Genomic DNA, 19,548 nt, shown 5'->3' on the forward strand with positions numbered 1-19,548 from the left:
GCCATATCTGCAGCGACGTGGGGACGGACACATACGACGTCGCGCGACCACGGCGACTGTGGTCGCGCGAGCGCTTCAGCTCACGAAGTAACTCTCGCCGCGCAAGTAAAAGGCTGTTTATAGACCCTTCCAGAAAAGGGCTGCTGGCCGGTTTCATTTTCAGTGTTCGTGCGTATGGCGCGTGATTTGCTCGCTCTCCGAAGCGACGCACACGCGCGTGCTGAGCTGTGGAGTTCGCACGCTGAGCTGTGGATTTGTAAACATTGGAAAGGTCTATACTACGACGTTGAGCGCAGTGAACGCAGCGTAGCGCAGAACGCGCGCCGTTCATTGGCCGGCAACCAGAAACTCGATATCTGCGATCAATCCGTATCTGTGCGGGCTGCGCTACGCCACGCCCGTCGACGTCACGTTACGTTTGAGTATAAACGTACCTTAACTCTCGCCGTGCGGCATGTTTGGCACTCGGCACACTAACATCGGAGGGTGTGCACACGCACGCGTCTATCGCAAAAAAAAAGTAAAAAAAAAAAAAAAAAAAAAAAAGACGCGGGATGAGATTTCCGAGACGACGAGAGCGCGAGACGACGGGAAAAATCATGCAAGACCGAATAGCGATTGATGTAGGGTACTTTGTGTCCGGCGGCGTCTTTTGTGCCACCAAGCTCACGCATGCTCAATTTCGGTTTTCAGTTTAGTTTCGTTTTTGAAAGGCAACCAAAATCGGTCCTCTGGCGCAGGCTTGGCGCAGATTAGCCATATTTTGGCGAAATGTAGCAGGATGTAGCAGGGTTAGCCCCTTGGCGCAGTTTGGCGCAATTGGCGCAGCAATCACATCACTGCCGCTGCAAACTTCAGAGCTCTACTACCGTGGTCACAGTAAAAAAATGATGCAATACTTTCTTGAATATTTGTAGATACTTGTAAATATTTAGGCAGCTACTTATTAATTTTTGTTTAGCATAAAGTTATCCCCACGTTTTACTCGTATAGTCCACTATCAACAAGCTAGAACTCGTTTAATGGAATTCAGTTTGTGATGCTAAGTCAGAGAAAAATGTCATGAAGCTATGACTTGCTTTCCTCTCCAACAGCGTGGCCGCATGTACGCCCTACACTCAGACACCTGCCTCTTGTAAGACAACGATTTTCTTTCGACATGTTTGCAAAGTGTGCCTCTTGGTGTGCTTGTACCCTGAACAGAGACACACGGAAGCCGGCTGTAATAAAAGGAAGCAACCATGCTTTGGTTTATTCCTTGGCCTGGATGCTTCATGGTGCACTACTAGGCTCCCCTGTTTTCGTTGTCCCTCCAGTTGAATCCTCCAGGCCTGTCTTCTGGGAGCGGCTGGTAGTCTGGGTCTGCCGGTGCTCCTTCAAACAGGTACTTTCTGCAGAAGGAAATAAAATAGACCCTCAGAGACCTTGAAAAGGACTGCACTTCCCTCCTGTCTTCAAGTGCCCAAGAGGGCTGTTGGGAGAGAGTATAGGTTTCAAGATATGTATGGAATACTGGTACGTTGAGAACAGGAGCGGATGCAGGTGTTTCCGGAAGGGGCGGTCAGTGTATCACAAGTTTGAGAAACCCTTCCCGCCCCCCTTCCCCCTTGCCCCACCCTAAAATTTTACACACACAAAATTCAAGGGGGGAGAGGGGTCAAAACATCTAGACCCCACCCTTTCCCCCCTCCCCTCAGAATTCACCATTAGATAAGAAAGGTAAGTTTTAAGCAATTTCTTATTGTCCAATTGACAGTAGGGGAGGCAGATGCATCCCTGAAAAGAATAAATGCTCCTGTAATGGCTAAATTAATGGCAATCTGGCCCACCGTTACACAGTAGGCCACATGGCAGCACAACCATGCCTAACACAATAGGCCTTTTGCAAGGTGTACAACACTCTCCTTGGTGTCAAAACGAATGCCAGGATACGCACATAGAACTGGTTGATAGAGGCAACAGAAAATGGGCAAAGGCAAGCGAGCCGTCCTAAACCCATATGAATTCCCATGGCTTATTTTCACCAAAGTTATGTCAACTTCAAGAATGACGGCCTTGCCTCTTCTGTAAAATTTGTAATTTTCATTTGTGCATGCCTGCCGTGCTAAAGCCGCATTAGGTGCTGGCACAATCATAAACTGGAAACTTCTCTTTCTTAAACTTAGGTTAAGAAGTTCAGAACATTGCGACAAATCCAGCTCACTTCCGATTCAATGAATGGTTCAAGAGGGAAAATGCAGCTCCACCATCTGGAGAACTTAAGTATATCTGCGAGCATGGGAATGAAACCTTATGTCACTTGTTGCTGAGTTACAACAGGTTTCTTCTGTGCTGTGCCACTAAGCCAAGTTCCTATCTTAAAGTGGGCCAGGCATACCGCACATTGGGCCACAAGAGAAGTAGTGCAAGACGGCAAGCAGCCAGAAACACGATTTCCACTGTCAACTTTCGAAAGTAAGAGCAGACTGTTTCTTTTTCCCCGTTCTTTAGAAGAACTTGCCGACTTTATTGTTATTCGACAGGTTCCAAATGGTGCAATGTGATACGGCTCATTTAATGTCTTTCCAAAAAACTGAAAAAGAAAAGAAAAAAAAAACACTGGGACACTTGCATAATTTTTGGTGTAGCCAGCACACGGAATCCACCTCTTTGGTTTGGAAAGATGTCCTCCAGGAAGTAATAAATATGACCTGCAATAACACCTGTAAGCACAGAGAAAGACCAAGTCAATGTAGGAAACACTAATCCCCCCAATTAAACAGACAAAGTGTCTATCAACACTGCTTTGTTGGCCGAACGTGCCAGTTCATGTAGATTTGATGACCACAGTGCTCCCCCACAAGAAAAAACAAAAAAAACAGATCTGTATTTTGCATGGAATTCTGCTAAAAAAAAATAATAATGTGCTCCTTTTAACATCACGACAGACCCGATATCACTCTCGCGGTCGTTATCTCTGCCCCAAATATCAGCATACCAAATTGTAAGCAGTCCTCAAAGCTCTTTATTAAAACAGCTTAATCCTTGTCTGGATCGTCCAGACTTTTAAGCACAGAAATATGCAATCTTTACAGGCCAGCTATTAGCCCAGAGAGCGAACACGAGCGTCGCTGCGGTCGCCGCGCCCGGATTGGGTGAGGTGTACCGTGACGTCAGGGGGAGTACTCCGCTCCGCGATCTCGCATCGGCTCGCTTCCCAGCACCGGTTTCCTGGTTTGGCGTTGTGTGCCGCAAGCTCTTCGAGGAGCTGGACTTCGTTTACTCGGTGTACATGACGCTTAGTTAGGCCGATATTGACATGCTTCCGTACATTTTATAAGCCTGCTTGTCCCTTTTAACTTTAAAATTGGGTTAAAAATCCCGAAAGCTATCGGCGGAGGCAATTCGGCCGATGAACCTCCCCGTCCGTCCACACGACACAACGCAATCTTGCGAGGGGTCGGTGAAGCGGTGGCGCAAGTGTTTCAAACGCTGGAATTCTGTTCCTTGCACGTTCACGATTTAAGACGATATCACATCCCGCTTTCAAGGCATTTGAAGTGGCATTTATATCATGGGCCTTTGGGGTGGTCGGAAAATTAGCTCGCGACCCTGACTCTGCGCTGCCACTCTGCATGCGCTGGTTCGCAGATGTTTTAAAGGCCCTGCGTCTGATGATCTTGAAAGTGCTCGTGGAACAGGGTTGTTTTAAATAAATGTAGCTTCTTCGTGAATTAATTATATAGTTTACACATGCATGCAGGCATATTTCTTAGAAGCTGCACAATTACTGGAAATTAGTTTGTATGGTAGCAGCAAAAACGGCCGAATTGCCCCCAGTTGTCTGTATATGTATTGGCCAAACTATGCACGGCAATAGTGCCGTAATATGGAATGTTTATACTTTTTCCTGACATTCTTTATTCCAGCCTTGGGTATTCGGAAAATACACCGTTTAGTCTGAATTGTCATTTCCAATTAAAAGGGACACTGCTGCAGGTCCCCAAAAGCTTCCTCAGCCTCCAAACTCCCTAAAGCTGGACTCTCAGACATCAGAGGAAAACAGGAGTAAAAGCAAGCATTTGAACGTCTGTCCAGTGGTGGATGCAGCACTATCAGCAGAAAATGTGGAACCTGTGAAGAGCGACAATCTGCGGGAGAAAAGCTTCAGGTATTTTAACTTCAGGACAATTCGATTTAAGTAAAATTTCAATTTTAGGGCTTAAGGGGCTAATAACGACCTAGACACCTTCGCTAACGTTTGTTGTGCCTTACTTGGGGGTTGATATAAACAAGTCCACAGATACCACCTGTGTAGTCCATTGAAATACTATCCGAATCCAGCAAAGGTCAAATGCGAGCAATGTATATAATAAATGTTCCTTTTTTTTTTTTTTTTACTTTGCCCCTGCACTTGGGCTGTCTTACTTGTAATTCTCTCGTCATGGCCCAGGCTGTATTTAACATGTTGCTCGAACAGCATGCAGCATTTCTGCTTCGGCGATCTTGTTTAAAAACAGAGCTACAAAAAAAAAATAATATACATAACCTGCCAATTCATTCAGACCATCAGCAGCATTTATTGTGCGAGATGTAAACCTATAGTGATGCTCCTGCAATCGTGGCCATATTTCTTTATTTTCATATACCAGCTGCGATTCATGCGTTGCCTGCCCTGTCAACCATGCTTAAAATGTTGGTTGAAGTTTTGCCTGTAGCTACAGGCCATACCTCAATAAAGGCACATAAAAAAAAATTTTCACTTCAACGAAAAACACGCCAAAAAAATTAAATAAAAACGAGCGCGCCGTCAGCTACCGTCGTCACAGCCTCCACAGGGCGAGCGGGCCGAGTCGGGGAAAAATTCTCTCCTCGCCGTGACGTCACCCCGGTTCGCCGTAAGGGGGCGCCACGCGAACTTCTCGGGGCTAATAAAGTTACACCCCCAATGCAAGAAACGCATTTAGGTGATGCCACTTGCTGCTCTCGCCAGGGAGACAGGCACGGACAGATTGATTGTGTTCGAAGCTAACCTCAAACCGGGACTGGTGGGTTTCAAGCTTTTGTAGAGTCTGCTACAACCAAGAGGCCCGCAGTGAAATAGGAGAGGTAGAAGAGGCCCATGTTAGCCCACGGCAAAACGCACGGTAATGCCACGAAGGTGAGCAGACCTCTGAGGAAGAAACACTCCTTGCTGATAGAATGGGGAAGAAGTGGATTGATGGGTCCCCTGATTCAAACGCCATCTATCCGCATTTGAGAGCATAGCCTGGACCCTCTGTCGGATTAAGTGGCATCACCTAAATGCGTTCCTTTCTCGCACCGTGGTCACACCTAAACTAACGTATGCCTAGTCTGATAAACGTCCAGACTACTGCTATCAAACTCGTGGCTGCTAGTAATGATCTGGTAAAACAGTCAATGCATCTAGTGCCCAGAACCAGCGAAGTCGAAAACTGACAATAATGATTCAGATGAGAACAAAGAAAACTAAACAACAAACGGAGAAGTGGTCTTCAACATCACAACACTGTTTTACGTCTGTCTTTTTTCACATGTTTTCATTTTTGTTTTCTTACCATCTATTTACACTGGCTCACTCATACTCTTACTTTAGGTTCAAGGCCAAGATCCTTGCCTTGCATCAAAATTTATCGCAGCAGACCACGAGAAAACTCGATTTCTCATTTTGACAACCTCGCGTTAAACGAAGTCATGTCGCAAGGAGTGACTAACATAGCACTGAGTGCTGCCAGCATGCACTAGCAGCCCTCAAACCAAGAAAAGCTACCTCTGCTTAGCTCCTCCGGATGTTTAGAGCATCAAAACCCCCAAGTTCATTTCCCACAGATCACAACAGAATGATCTATGGGACCTTCAACATAAACACACTTCTTAGCACATGGATGCACACACGTTGCAAGTGTCCCACGTCCCTTTGTACTAAAGCTAGGAAGATGCCAATCAAGTGAGCAAAACTGACAGTAAGAAAAAGAAGTGTCCATTGAGAAGAGGTGATGTTTCAGCATATTGTAAAATGGATCAGAACACTTCATTTGCCTACTGAAAAGTATGAGAGTTGCTCGGAAAGTAATGTCCCATATTTTTATTTTCTTGGAAACCATTGATCCAAAATGTATCAAGTCCACACAAAATATTACTACATGTTCTCTGTGCAAATGCTATTTCTTACATAACCTTTCCTGCTCACATAGCCATGTCATCACTCCACGAATCACGCTCGTCATTTTCAAACCTTTGTCGCACAGTGCATCCTTTAGTGGATGGGAAGAGATAAAAATCTGACGGTGCCAAATCAGGACTATATAAGGGACATGACGCAGTACAGCCTAACGAGAGTAGGCGGTTGCCTCCTGGGTTCTGAGACTTATTTGAGGGTGAGCACTGTCATGCTGAATCAAAATCTTTCCTGGGTTCCTGTTAGGCCGCACACAACGGGAACATTGATAATTGGCGTTATACTTCCTTTGGTGACTGAAAGCTTCAAGGCCAATAGTCAACTTGTGATGCGGCAATTCACACAAATGACTTCAGCGCGCTGCAAAACGTCTGGGCTCGTGGCAGCAACAGCACACCCCAACACGGCCAATCTTACGTCTCCATTTCGCCACTCTCCGAGGCCCTAATTTTTCTGATTTCACCAGCCAACTGTACGCCTATGAATCGCACAATGTCCATACACAGCACACAAATGGTTGTGAATTTTTCATACAGTTTTTTTCTCTGCCATTAAGAATTCAATTACAGCTCATTGTTCGTGACGCACATCAGACAGATGCCATTTTGACAGACTACTACAGCAGCACCATCTGTGTGACGACCATGAAATTTCTTGCATGTATGAAGACAACATCAATGTGGCAACCTGTAAATTTTTATGTTACTACCTTTATTTGTTGACGAGAAAGAAAATGTGGGGCATTCTTTCAGGGCAACCCTCATACATGTTAGAGCATGAGAGCTCTTACTTCAGCTAAGCTGGCATCAATATGGTTGCAAACAACCAATCATTTAGCTTAATTTTCTTCTCGAGTAGATGCTGTGAAATTTAGTGCCCTAGAAAATGTAAGTGTCTCTTTCACCATGCTCAAACAAACAAGCAAAAAAAATTTTGAGACACCTTAATATCTGTGCTCTAGCTGAGCTATAGAGAGGATGCGGCGTCAAGTCAACAAGTTAGCGGACTGCCGCTGATGAGAGTCCTGCCTTCTATATGAAACTTTCAGAAAATGTCCTCTAGCATTATAGGCTATAAGTTTTCGCATCTCATCACGGCTACTGTTTTTTTCTTCGGATGAACCTCCAACACCTACCAAGGCATAGCTGTTTACTAATATGGTGCAATAAACCTCCGACTTCAATGGGTACTTGAAAACGTTCAAAATGATACCACCCTTTTGAAGGCCTTGGAAAGCCTTCAATTTCAATAATTATAATGAAACATGACGTTCTACACCGTAAAACTTAAATCAAGCGCAATAAAAAAGCCATCCTGTTAGTACTGGCTTGTTTTACCAGTGCCCAACAAAATGATTTCAACTTAGTTCCTACATTCTGAAATTTTCCCCAGCATATAACCTGGAAGGGGCCATTCCACAAAGAAGGCATTCTAGGAATCTCAAGGTGAGCTGCTCTGTCATCATTTACTACAGCACCCCCCCCCCCCCCCCCACCCCCCCCCCATTTCTGCATGCCCCCCTGCACTTCACTAGAGTGTGAGAGAACCTCAGAAATCCCATGATTCAGAGCACCCACAGCAGTGGCACTGACATTTGCAAATTTGTCCAGTCATAGTAAAACAACTTTGGCTCCTCATGGAGCGTTACTATTTTCCCACTTTATGTGTCGATTGAAGGTATTAAAGAAGGCGTTAGTTGGGTTTTTATGCGGTGTGCTACCATGCCTCAAAAAGTTTTTTTTTTTTTTTTTGCTTTTTTTTCGGAAATCTAAAAAAAATTATTTCTGGCGAAAAATTTGAATTGGTTTATTTAATGTAAAGAAATAATGCATAGCATCTTCTTCCGCTAGAGTACAGAGAAGTGCAGTCGCTGTTTATTTTTATATGTTTGATTGTGTATGGTAGGTCATGTAAACATGCATTTTATAAATGAATTTCGAAAAAAATAATGATGCCAGGCTTGACTTGTAAAGATTTCTGAGGTTTCGCTGTCACCAAACAAGTACTTGTCAAAAAATCGTCGTCACTTTGCTGAAGCATCTGTCAAAGCCTTGCAACGCTTCCGAGCATCCATGATCCAGTGTGGGAGCAAGAAAACATTTCCTGACGAAGCAATTAAATAATTTTGCCAGTCAGCAAATGAAAATGAGCCTAAACGTGTTTATTAACATACTTTCCACAGCACGCTCCCTTCCTCTGAGGAAAGAGTTGCAGATCTTTAGATGCGCTCCCCATTTCAAGGTCAAAACAGAGCCGTGTCTAAAGACATGCCCCAGTTAAGGGGTTAAGATCAGCTACCTTCAATCTCATCAACACCTATAAACCAGTGTCTGCTCTGTTCCTTGGGTGTCGCCATGTTTGTTTATGCTGACACGATGACACAGTAGGGGGGTCTCCGCTTTTTGCAAGACTTTGTTTTCTTTAGAAACCTTCGCACATATCAGAGTGCAAGAACGTCAGAAATGCATAGTCGCAAAGCTTCAAGAACAACACCGATGCCAAGAGTACTGTAAGAAGCAAAAATGTTGTTTTATGCGCAGCTCCTCTCTTCACAAGAGCCTGCGTTTGAGATTCTTATTTCCCATTTTTATTGCTGGGGGCTAGGATTTCGGACACTGGTCTATATATCTCATACACGAAAAGCCTTCTTTTCTTCTCTTGACAACCGGAGTTTGTAAAACTACTTTGTGCTATGTGCTACGTATTGACTATGCGATAAACTATTTTTTCTTGGGGACTGTAAAACTACAGTCTAAGCTCGTTATAACAGACCTTGATTTTGACCAAGATTTTGGTCTGTTGTAGGAGGAGTATGTTGTATGCAGCTATGAAGTTGAGTCAATGGTGCATAGAGGAAAACCAACCGAACCTCACAAATCGGTATGTTATATCCAAATGTCTGTTGTAACCAGGTCTGTTATAATGAGCTCAGACTGTACTAGCCTTTCTCTTTCTGTGTCTATGTCACGCAATTAAACATCCTTTAAAACAATGTTGCTCTTGGGACGACAGAATTTTACGGCTTCTGGGCCCTCGAAAAGGCATCAGCATGCCACTGAAATTCCTCCCACTTTCTTCTTGCAGGCCTATGGGAACCCCGTCACAACGAATGCAAGACCCATTTAGGAGACGGGCCTTACCTATGAGGTCCACTATCACAGAGTTGCCCAGGAGCAGGGAGAAGCTCAGCAGCACCCAAGGAAGATAGGGTGCCTGGAAATTGATCAGCCCGAAGAAGTTGAGCCGGAAGTATGGGTTACGCCGGCTCCACACGTACACCAGCATGGTGGTGAAGGCGTGGCCCAGGAACAGCTGGTTCACAAACATTGCTATCACCTAAATGGCATGCCAGTCAAGGTAGGTACACACTCAGCCAATCATGAAATCGCTCAGCATGCGGGAGTGCCATCTATGTCTTTGGTGAAACCAAGAGGATGGCCCGTCAGCCACCCCAAGGGTGGTTCTTTAAAAGCGTGTTGGTAGGCGTTTCAATTCGAATGACGATAACTTGGGAGATGACACCAATGAAACACGTCTGTGTCGTCTTTCTAATTGTATTGCTAAAGGTGGTCTTGAAGTGTCCAGCACAGTGTATACTTTACCAACGATTCTGAGGAGGCTTAGAGTCATGGTTTACCATGTAGTTCATTCAGATCGACGGCTGTAAAAGAGCCGAACCTACGGTGCAAGTGCTTTGCTTTAGAGCTTAGTTTCGGTTGAGCAGCTAAGAAAACTTGTCAGGGAAGCAATTGTGCACCTGCAGTCTTGGCTCCTCTGCTAGATTTTAAATTTAGTATAAGGAAAGTCCTTCTTTTTCTGGCTTTATTTTATTATAAAATTCGGGTGATAAAAATCAGGTTTTATTATTCAAAGAATGATTTGGCAAACAAGCCTATCTTTCTCCCATTTGGAAGTTTTTAAGATGTACTCTTTGCTCGAAGCAAACAAGAAATTTGTATTTAGTTGCCCACAGACACTTTTTATACAGCTAAAAATTGTACTTTCACAGACATTGTAGAATACCGAGCATGCATCCATGTCACAATAAGCGCCCATCCCTTCCTTCTGAGATATTTAAAAAATCATTGAAGGACATATCTAGTGCCCATTCCCTATTTTAAGTAAGTTCAAGAATATCCGAAAGACACATTAAGCGGCCAGTGGCCGCGGGCAGCCATTATCTCCGCGACCAGCGAACAAGGCGGACATAGCCAATGCATAGCACGGGTGAAGCGGCTTTAGTGACAGACTAGCTGATGCATAGTCAATCACTTTTTAATTTTTCTCAATAAACCATATTTACTTGAATAATGAACAGTTGTCAGTAATTTTTTTCTTCTTTTTTGTGCAGTTGCCAAACAGCCAGGCTAAGCCAAGCCAAGCTACACACACAACACGCATGCGTGAGTTATGGCTGCAAGTGAGAAGTTGCAGAGGCAAGAAACGGTGTAACCGCGCAGCGTGCAAACAAAATTGGGGTCGAGGAATTGCCTGGACCACGAACATGTTTGGTTCATCGGATATATTGATGTCAATGCACATGCCGTGGCCCTGTGGCCCGTTTTCAGACAGTAAATTCGTGAAAGTTGTTAAGCCTAGAGACAGCCGCGTTGGTTTTTGCGCCGAGTACCCATGATGCAATAACTGCGTCGAGCGTCGTAGGATGCTTTTTTGTCAGTGAAAAGAATGCCAAGGTTCTGTTTTCACACGCTAGCATGGTCGGCTATCTAGGCAAACGACGGCCATTCCGAGTTCAGTGATCAGACCAAGCAAGGACCCACCCAACCCTGTGCTCCTTCGGCATCTTTGCTCTCGGACCTGGCAAGCACCCATCCATGATTATCTCCCAATTTTGAGTGGGCACATGCTCCATATTTTACGGTAAAATGATTGCAGCCTGTGTTTCAGACTCAAGCTAGGCAGCTCCTTTCAAGGGTGCATCTACGTAGTACGGCTGTCAATTTTTATGCCTTTAAATATCTAAAAATCAGCCTAAAAAGAATGTCACACTTTTATCTTGAGGGAGAAACTTGGTATAACCCTATGTGGAAAAGTCTTGCTTGGGGGAGAAAATTCTGGGTTAGCATGCATTCTACTCGAGATTAAAAGAACTCCAGGTATAATATGCTCGCACTGCACGGGTACACACTGTCATTCAAGGCTATCACCAGCTTATACACAGAGCTTTTACTGAACAGTATATATCTACCACAGAACAGAACAGAATATACAGAACTGAACAGAACAGAGTATATCTACCACGCTTCTTATAGCAGTCACAGGGTTAATGGTGGCCTGAGGTGGAGGGGAGGTGAGTGTATGAGAAATTAGAGGCAATTACATTCTTACAGCCTGGATGCTAAGCATCAACCAAACACTGAAGTGAAACAGGATGTCCTGTCCCCATCTAAAACTGCATTGTTGATAACTTGTCAGAGATAATAACAGTGGCCGACGCTTACTGCCACGAAAAGATAAAGAAGCACTTGCACTCTATGCTTGACCCCAGGGGAGACAGCATGCATTTGGCATTATGTGGCACCAGTGTTCCAGGGGAAGATGAAATACCAAACTTACTCCCTGGTGGATGCACTCTTATTTGCTAGCATACTACGAGATGTAAATTCATGAGTTAGTTCTTTCTGATATGTTCTGTTTTGTTGTTTCTATATGAAATATGAATATGAAAGAAAGTGACGATCTCCAAAAATTACTGTTTTACGCACGCCTCAAGAAAAAATTCTGTGTGTTTTCATTTGTTTCATACCTGCTTTAATCCCCTAACGGGGATTGGCAGTATTTTGAAAATAAATAAATAAATAAATATGATTTGCACCTCTATGCGACAGGGAGCACAATGAAAATCTTGCTAATTAACATCATGCAATGTCACAAAAAGGGTGTAAGATGGATCAAGAAAGTCTAAAGCTGTCTCTGGAGGCAACAAACTTTTATCCCCGGTTCTCATGCACGCCACCAGAGGGCACCGCGGTGAAACGTTCAGAGACTGCAACGAAAACAACTGTCCACAACGAGCAGCCTTCTAGCAAACCCGGAAGCAAGGATACAATCATGAGCGTTCCACCCAACAGGAACATGTAGAAGAAGTCGGCCGTCCGTCCACGGAAGGAGCCTTCCTCGAGCATCCGACAATACCGGACGGTGAAGAGCATGTTGAAGAGGAAGGCAAAGCCAAACGTGCCAAAGAACAGGAAAGTGGTGATGAGTCGCCATACCTGTAATGGGTCGATGGGCACATTACTCACACGACAAACTGTAGCCGTCGCTCGGCAGACCACGACAGACCGTAGCCATACACACATTTACAGAAAAAGGTTGGCGAATGGTTGGACACTGATAACAATCAAGTCCCAGCTCAAATCGCATTTTCTAGCCAACCAGACTCCACCCTAGACTCAACCAGACACAATGGTGGGACCGAAGTATACAAAGTGTGCCAATTGGACTCTCGCGACGGTGACTCTGCACTTTTGTCACCAATGTTCAATCGATGCACTCTGAAAACTTTTAGCTTTATCTTTACATCTGGCGAGTCTAGGGCCATGGAATACTATCAGTGCCTCGTCGTTTGCTACCCTGCTGCACGCCTCCACATGCCCTGCAGGAAAGTAGACTCGCAAGTAAGCTGGTACCAACTGCACTATTTTATGGTAACCCCCAACTCAAAAGCATAGCCAAGAAAGCAAGAAAGTGAACCAGTTATCTATTCAGTCTTCCCAGTACGACCCTGGAGCGCCGCGATAACAAAACAAACTGCAAAAAACAATGTGACAGGTCAGCTTGAATATTTTATCAACCTTTTCCCAGCATGTTTATTTGGAGGACGTAAAGGCCCGTTCACACTCTTGCGACCGAGTACAACTAAGAGAGACGAGATCTCTTACAACTTCTTAAATGTTTCTAGAATGAGGGAACACACTGACATTGTGGCGCCATCTATGCGGTGACCCTAGAACTGCATTTCACAAAAGCGAAGGTTTTGCGGGATTTCCGAGGTCAAATGTGCGTAATACCCATAGAAAGGCTCGTTTATAACATTAACAAAAGTTTTTCGAGCCAAAAAAGAAAGGATATTGCGCGAGAAATAAAAAAAATATGCCGGACCGCCGAGTTTACACTGCTTCCCAATAGATGGCGCCAGTGTGTTCTCTGGTTTAAGAAGTTTTAAGGAACCCAGGTTTAAGAGGTCGCAAGCAGTCGCAAGAGTGTGAACGGGCCTTGATGTCTGTTGTTCACTTCTGAATTACTTCTAACAGACAAGTCAAGGTTGTAACAAGGTACATGCTCATAGAAGTAGCATTTTTTGGTTAACTTCTGCTTGTAATGTCCCTCTTTTTTTTTTCCTTTCTTTGATGCATGTTGGGTGAGCTGGTGAATCTAAAATGTCCACTGGCTTGTATTAGGACCACACAGGTTGCAAGGGTTGAAACGCACGTGTTTCAACTCCTGTATTAACAGTGAAACCTCTTGGGCACATCGGATGCACATCTCAGCTGCCCATGTCAGGCAGGTGACAAACTTACAGAGGTGTTCAAACCTCGAAGGTCTCCTGTGAAAGTTTTTATCGGGATAAATATAGGCAATTTTTTCACTCACTTGATAATGATTCAATATCAATGTAGGGTTGAAGTAAAGCTGGAATGGGGATATGATGTCCAGTTGCTGTTGGAAAGAAGATATTATTAGTATTTAATAAGAGTCTCGCAATAAAGCGGTACCACAGCAAACCTCGTGGAATACAGTGCATCCAGGTAGACATAACAGGAGAGTTATGCTGCATGTTAGAAACGGTTAGATACAAATAGTAAACAAGGCAAGGACAGAGCAAAAACATAAGAACAACATTGTTTTTGTCCCAAGCTTAACAGGCTTCAATGTCCGTACAAATTTCCTCGAGACCTTGTGTTGTGTCCTTTTTTTTTATCACTCCTTGTCTAGTGTTTGTAAATGGAAATTTCCTTTTACCTCCAGGGGCCATTCTATGGGCACTATAACATCTAGATTTCTTTTGAAAGTCCACACTTCATTAGAGGCTTTTGAAATCCTGCACAATGTCAGACACAAAAAAGACTCGAAAATTTGCAACCTGACAAATTCTGTTTCACAGTGTACATATATTCATGAATGTCTCTTGTAGTTGAAATAGTATTTTTAAGTATGAGGGCTGCTCAGAAAGTGATGCCCCACATTTATTTCTCAAAAACTGTTTCTTCAAAAGATACAAAATTCAGACCGAATATTACTGCACCTTTCTTGCACAAGTTTTTTTTTTTTTTTTTTTTTTTTTTCACGTTATTTTTTTTACATTGTCTCTGCTCAGTTATTTTGGCATTATGCTAGCATGGAACAAGGGCATGCATGCCTTCCGTGTACCAGCTCGTCTTCCACTCAAGTAACCGTGTTCTCACTCCACGAATTAAGCTATTGTTTTCAACCCTTGTTCAGCGCAGTGCATCCTTTAGTGGCCTGAAGAGGCGAAAACCTGATGGTGCCAAATCAGGCTTGAGTACAGTGAAACAAAAGTTGGCAACTGACTCCTAGGTTTTGATACTTTTGTGAGGACCGGCATTTTCACGCAGAATAAAAAGTTTTTCTTGAATTTCACTTATGCCCCAGACACTGGCAAAGTTGATCACTGGCATTGCATTTTCTTTGTTGACTTTAAGCTCTAGTGCCATCTCTCGATAAATGTGCAAACTACAAAAACCTTCCGCCACCTTTGAGGCTTCCCCACCGTCCCGGCTCTGCCTGCATGGTGTTCTCCGCACTAGTCCTTAAGATGCTGTTGTTTTTGTTTATTTTTTAGAATGTGGTGGTGGCATTGGGTATTTCTCAATAAATTATATTAGCAAGCCTGGTTCAAACAGTCGCATTGGTACCAGTCGGAAGGACCAAAGCAACAAACAATGTAGTGATGGAGAAAAAACTGTCACGCATGTGACAAGCAATGTAAGAAGTAGCCTCGTGGGTCACAGTTGTCCTGGGGTCTTTATTGTTGCTGTTGTTTTGGCTACCGTGGACTCAACCTACACAAATGTGTAGGTTGAGTCCACTCACTGATAGTTGAGTAAAACGCTATGATTATTCCAAGATTTGCTGCAAAAAATTCAAGCTGAAAAGAAAAAAAATCCAATCCATATATTTACTTTGGTTGTTTTTTTATTTCTCCATAGGCTGTACAGCCAGACACGGCAGTAGTGTGGCATCACTTTCCCACAGCCGCGTTCTGTCCATAACCTCCAACATGGGTCCCTACGTTTAAGGCTACGGAAAAAAGTTGGCGCAACGTCCGACGGATGGACCGCGAATCTGAATGAGGTCTATTGTCAGCTCGTGATGTGCCGATTCGCATGAATAAATTCATCGGCGCGCTGCAATATGTCTGGGTTGGTAGCGGTGGCAGTACGCTTCAACTACGATCAATTATGCAAGTCTGCCTCTCTACCTTCTGAAGCTTTAATCCCTTTCACCTGGCATCCAACTGTGCTCCTATCGATTGTATGACATCCATGCAAACAATTATAAATTTTTCCAGTTCTTTTTTTTTTCTTCTTTGCCACTAGGAACTTGCTTACAGCTCATCGTTTGTGACATAAGCCAGACACAGACACCATTCTCTCGACCTATTACCACAGTATTCTTTGTGCAACCGTGAAACTACCAGATGTGTGCAAGAAACATAAATGTTGCAACCTGTAAATTTTCACGTTACTACTGTTATTTTTGGACGAGGGAAAGAAAATGTGAGGCATTACTTTTTGAGCAACCCTCGTACGTTTGGATGACTTGTACTTAGTTCAAAAACCTATTCCCAGTGCTTTCTTAGAAATTTAAATAAGCTAGCTCTCAAACTGCATTTCTATGAGTATTCCTCGTCGCTAAAATTGCATTGCAAAACGACGCCCGGTCGACTCTGCAAGCTCCGTCCACCCAGTGGGCGGCCTCTTGGCTCTCGAGACGACGAAACATTCAATCTGGTGAAGCGTTCAAACGCAGGGACATAGAAAGTTTGATGCTCCAAAGGGCGACTTTCCAAGTAGTTCTCATTAAAGGCAGACTTGCACAGTCACTGAGAGGGTTACAAAGGCAGGGAAGTCATTCAGTTGTCCCGTCTCCAGCCCGAGTCTCCTACCTCCAGTAAAAGTCCGGCGTTTCGCCAACGCGTGGCAGAAGTCAACGAGCGTCTGCTGGATGCTGGGCATACGAAAGAGACACCCTCCTATTCTCACCCTTTCAGTGACTAGTTTGGAAGGGGCAATATTTCTCCCATTGCGCTCTCCCAGTTGAAAGAAATGGAGCATCTACTGGGAAAGAACTGGTGGAGAAGTGAGCACAAAACTGGTGGGTATTTTTAAGATACCCCACTGCTCGTCACATGAAAAGAAATAAGCTCGTTCAGTCAGCATCCAGCAAGTGGTATGTAAATGATAAACAATAATAACTCTACAATCTTCAAAAAAAATTTTTTGTTTTGAACACAATTGAGTTAGAGACAACTTTGTCAAGCTTCGCTGTCCCCACAGCAAAGGGTGTTTTGGCCTCTCTTCAGTCTTATGCTGTGCAGTGAAAATTACGCTATTGGCGTTTGTACCTAGAGAAATATGCTCAATAAATTAAGCTGGCTCAAAATCTTGACCAGGAGGTCCACGAAATGAAAGTATGCACGCCCCATCCTCCCCTCTGTAATATCATTGAGCCCTGAGGGTACAATAAGTGAAATTAATGAATCTGGGTATGACAAAAGCAAAATCTGTTTAAAAATAGATGTTTGTGTCACAATTAGAGTAGGAACACATAAACTATGCCATTCAAATCTGATTAAGTCTTAGTCCGAAACATTGAGAAAAGTACTCCACTTTTTACTACAGAAAAAATGGTTGAGTTCAGTCAACATGTCCAAATATACTTCCATGCTAGCTTATTTTAATCTTACCAAAGCAAAAAATGCATTTGTATCTTGGAACACATCACCCCAGAGCTTCTTTGCCATATTTATTACCCATGTGATTAAGATTCTACTTCTTGCCCTTCTTAGACTTTCCAAAATCAAGCTTGTGCAGTCAGATCCATCAAATTGGTGAAATGCACATCTGATCATGATGAAATTAATTGCATTATAAACATCTGATCATGGTGTCTACTTGCATCTGCCTCATTCTTATCTTGGAATATAGCAGGAGACCATAGGCTACACTCAGCTAACCTGGGGTTATGACACCATAGTCAGAAGAAAACATTTGTATGAGTAAAATAATGTAATGGAAGATTCTGTTGAAAAGTTATTGTGCTTCATTGTTAGGTTTCAGTTATTGTATATCAGTTGAAGTATGTGGTGCCCAACTTTACTCCAGTATGACACAGGCTCTTATACGACAGGGGTGTTAGTTACTTCAATCCAAGTACTTTTTATGTACCGCACACCCCCAGTGTTGGCTGTTCCACACTTGTCTACCACGTTCAGACATCAGGCAATTGGTATGCGGCTTTCAAAAGAGATCTAGGTTTTTCGATAGCCACATATAGGCATGACTTCAGTCACGTCCCGTGCATGACATTGTGCGCGGAACCTTTGGAACCCAATAACTGATAGTAAAAGGAAAGGGAGCACACGTTGGAGAAAAGAATGCTCTCAACGTTTTCCCTAACACCTGTACCGGGTTTACAACGCTCAGACTCAATTGAGTGGTAACCCTCTGCGATTGCAGTCTTTTTTTCTGCTTCGGACGAACGAGGATTTTGCGCGCGTTCCTTCGATTTCACACGCCACTTAACGATGATGTGGCAGTCACGTCCTAGCGTCTGCTTTTTCCCGTTCCTCGGCGAGCCTAGCACTCAAGAAAACAAAAACACGTTCGGCACGAACGATGGACGGCGAAAACATTGACAAACAGGAACGGATGTGGTTTAGGCCGACTGCTCATCAGCATTCAGTCGTCGAAGTGGGGGGGACGCCCCGCGCTGAAAAAGCGGCAGGGCGGCGTTCTCTGGCAACGTCGAAACGGCAACAGACAACCCAACACGCTGAACCCTTTCGCCCCAGCTTCGAGAGAAAAGGCGACTGCTGTAAGCGGGCATAAATACTCACGACAGCGACCGTCGTAAGCACACAAGCGGCGGTGTATGTCCGGGTGACGACGGGAATTTGCAAGTACTCTTGGACGAGCATTTGTAAAGCCATGATGCAACGCTCACTGCTCGCGGCACTACGGTCTTGGGGCACATATGCCGTGCGGCTAAGACACAACGTCCCTGGCCGGCATAGTCACGGTTTCTCCGGACGACGAACAACAAATCACTAATCCACGTGTAAAAACTCCACTTTTCTACTCGAGCTGAGAAAAGAGCGAAGAGCCCGAAGTCACCGAAGTTCCGACCTAGTCGATGGATGGAGAGGAAATGCGTTGCCGAAAACAACCGCAACTTCCGGCTTGTGCGCGCTGAAACGGATTGGCTGTGGATTCCCTTTTGGCTAAAAGACGTCATCTTTACAATCAGTTTCGGTTCTACGTGCATTGCCGCAGTCTCCTTCAAGGTCCTCCTCGTAGCCCATAAATGGGCTACGAGCACGATCTTGACACGCAGCCGACGCTACGGGCTATTGGGACCAACCAGACCATTGGCGCACCCAGGATTTTCGTCCGGGAGGAGGGGGGGAGAGGGGGGGAGGGGGGGGGGGGGGGGGGGGGGCGGCTCCGGAAAATTTTATAATTGATCTGCGGCGGGCCCTGGGGGAAGGGAAAAAGGGTTAGGAAAGCTCTGCAGATGTTTTTAATTAATTTATTTCCGTAAACGAACTTCGACGTGCTGTGTTGAGATTGCGGCGCTGCACGTGCAACTCGGAAATGAACCCGTTTCGGAATACCAACTATACTTCGTTTCAGCTTCGGTCCAGACGCAGCCGATGCTACAAGCGCGAGCATGTGGTCCAGAACAGTGCTTGCACTGCACGAGCGCGCGTGCCTGGCAGGGATGCTGAAAGCCCGGAGCTCGCGCTTGTACCTTTAGCTGCGTCTGGACCGAAGCTGAAACGAAGTATAGTTCTCGAGCAAACGGGCAAACCAACGAACCTCTCAAGAAACCACGAGATGCTTTGTCTTTGGCACAAAAAGGGCCAAAGACGTATCATCTCATGTCGGTGTTCAATTAAGAGAGCACTGTATCTTACCATCGTGTATGCTTAGCGTGCATTAAGGTACACTCTAATTAAGGGGCAGTTGGAAAAGTGCGAAATTCCGAGCTAGGCTTCTCTGCGCACTGGTAATAACTTGTTTGCCCCAAGTGCCCTGATAAGCTTTTTACCGTCGTAAGACAATTTTAGTAGATTACGTTTTAATCGAAATGCCGGCACG

The 19,548-nt window shown here is 44.5% G+C and overlaps 1 protein-coding gene across 1 annotated transcript; it reads right to left on the minus strand.

Annotated features, from left to right (window-relative positions):
• Positions 1-1,221: 1,221 nt before the first annotated feature.
• Positions 1,222-18,594, minus strand: LOC8053835 (derlin-2). Its single transcript, XM_029976471.3, has 6 exons — positions 18,285-18,594; positions 13,796-13,861; positions 12,247-12,414; positions 9,319-9,514; positions 2,612-2,702; positions 1,222-1,391 (listed from the first exon to the last, which is right to left on the minus strand). Exons 1-6 carry the CDS (start codon positions 18,375-18,377, stop codon positions 1,286-1,288), a joined length of 720 nt encoding a protein of 239 aa, XP_029832331.1. The 5' UTR covers positions 18,378-18,594; the 3' UTR covers positions 1,222-1,285.
• Positions 18,595-19,548: the final 954 nt, after the last annotated feature.

Source organism: Ixodes scapularis, unplaced genomic scaffold, assembly GCF_016920785.2.
Source record: "Ixodes scapularis isolate PalLabHiFi unplaced genomic scaffold, ASM1692078v2 PGA_scaffold1__304_contigs__length_218370807, whole genome shotgun sequence".
NCBI lineage: Eukaryota > Metazoa > Arthropoda > Arachnida > Ixodida > Ixodidae > Ixodes > Ixodes scapularis.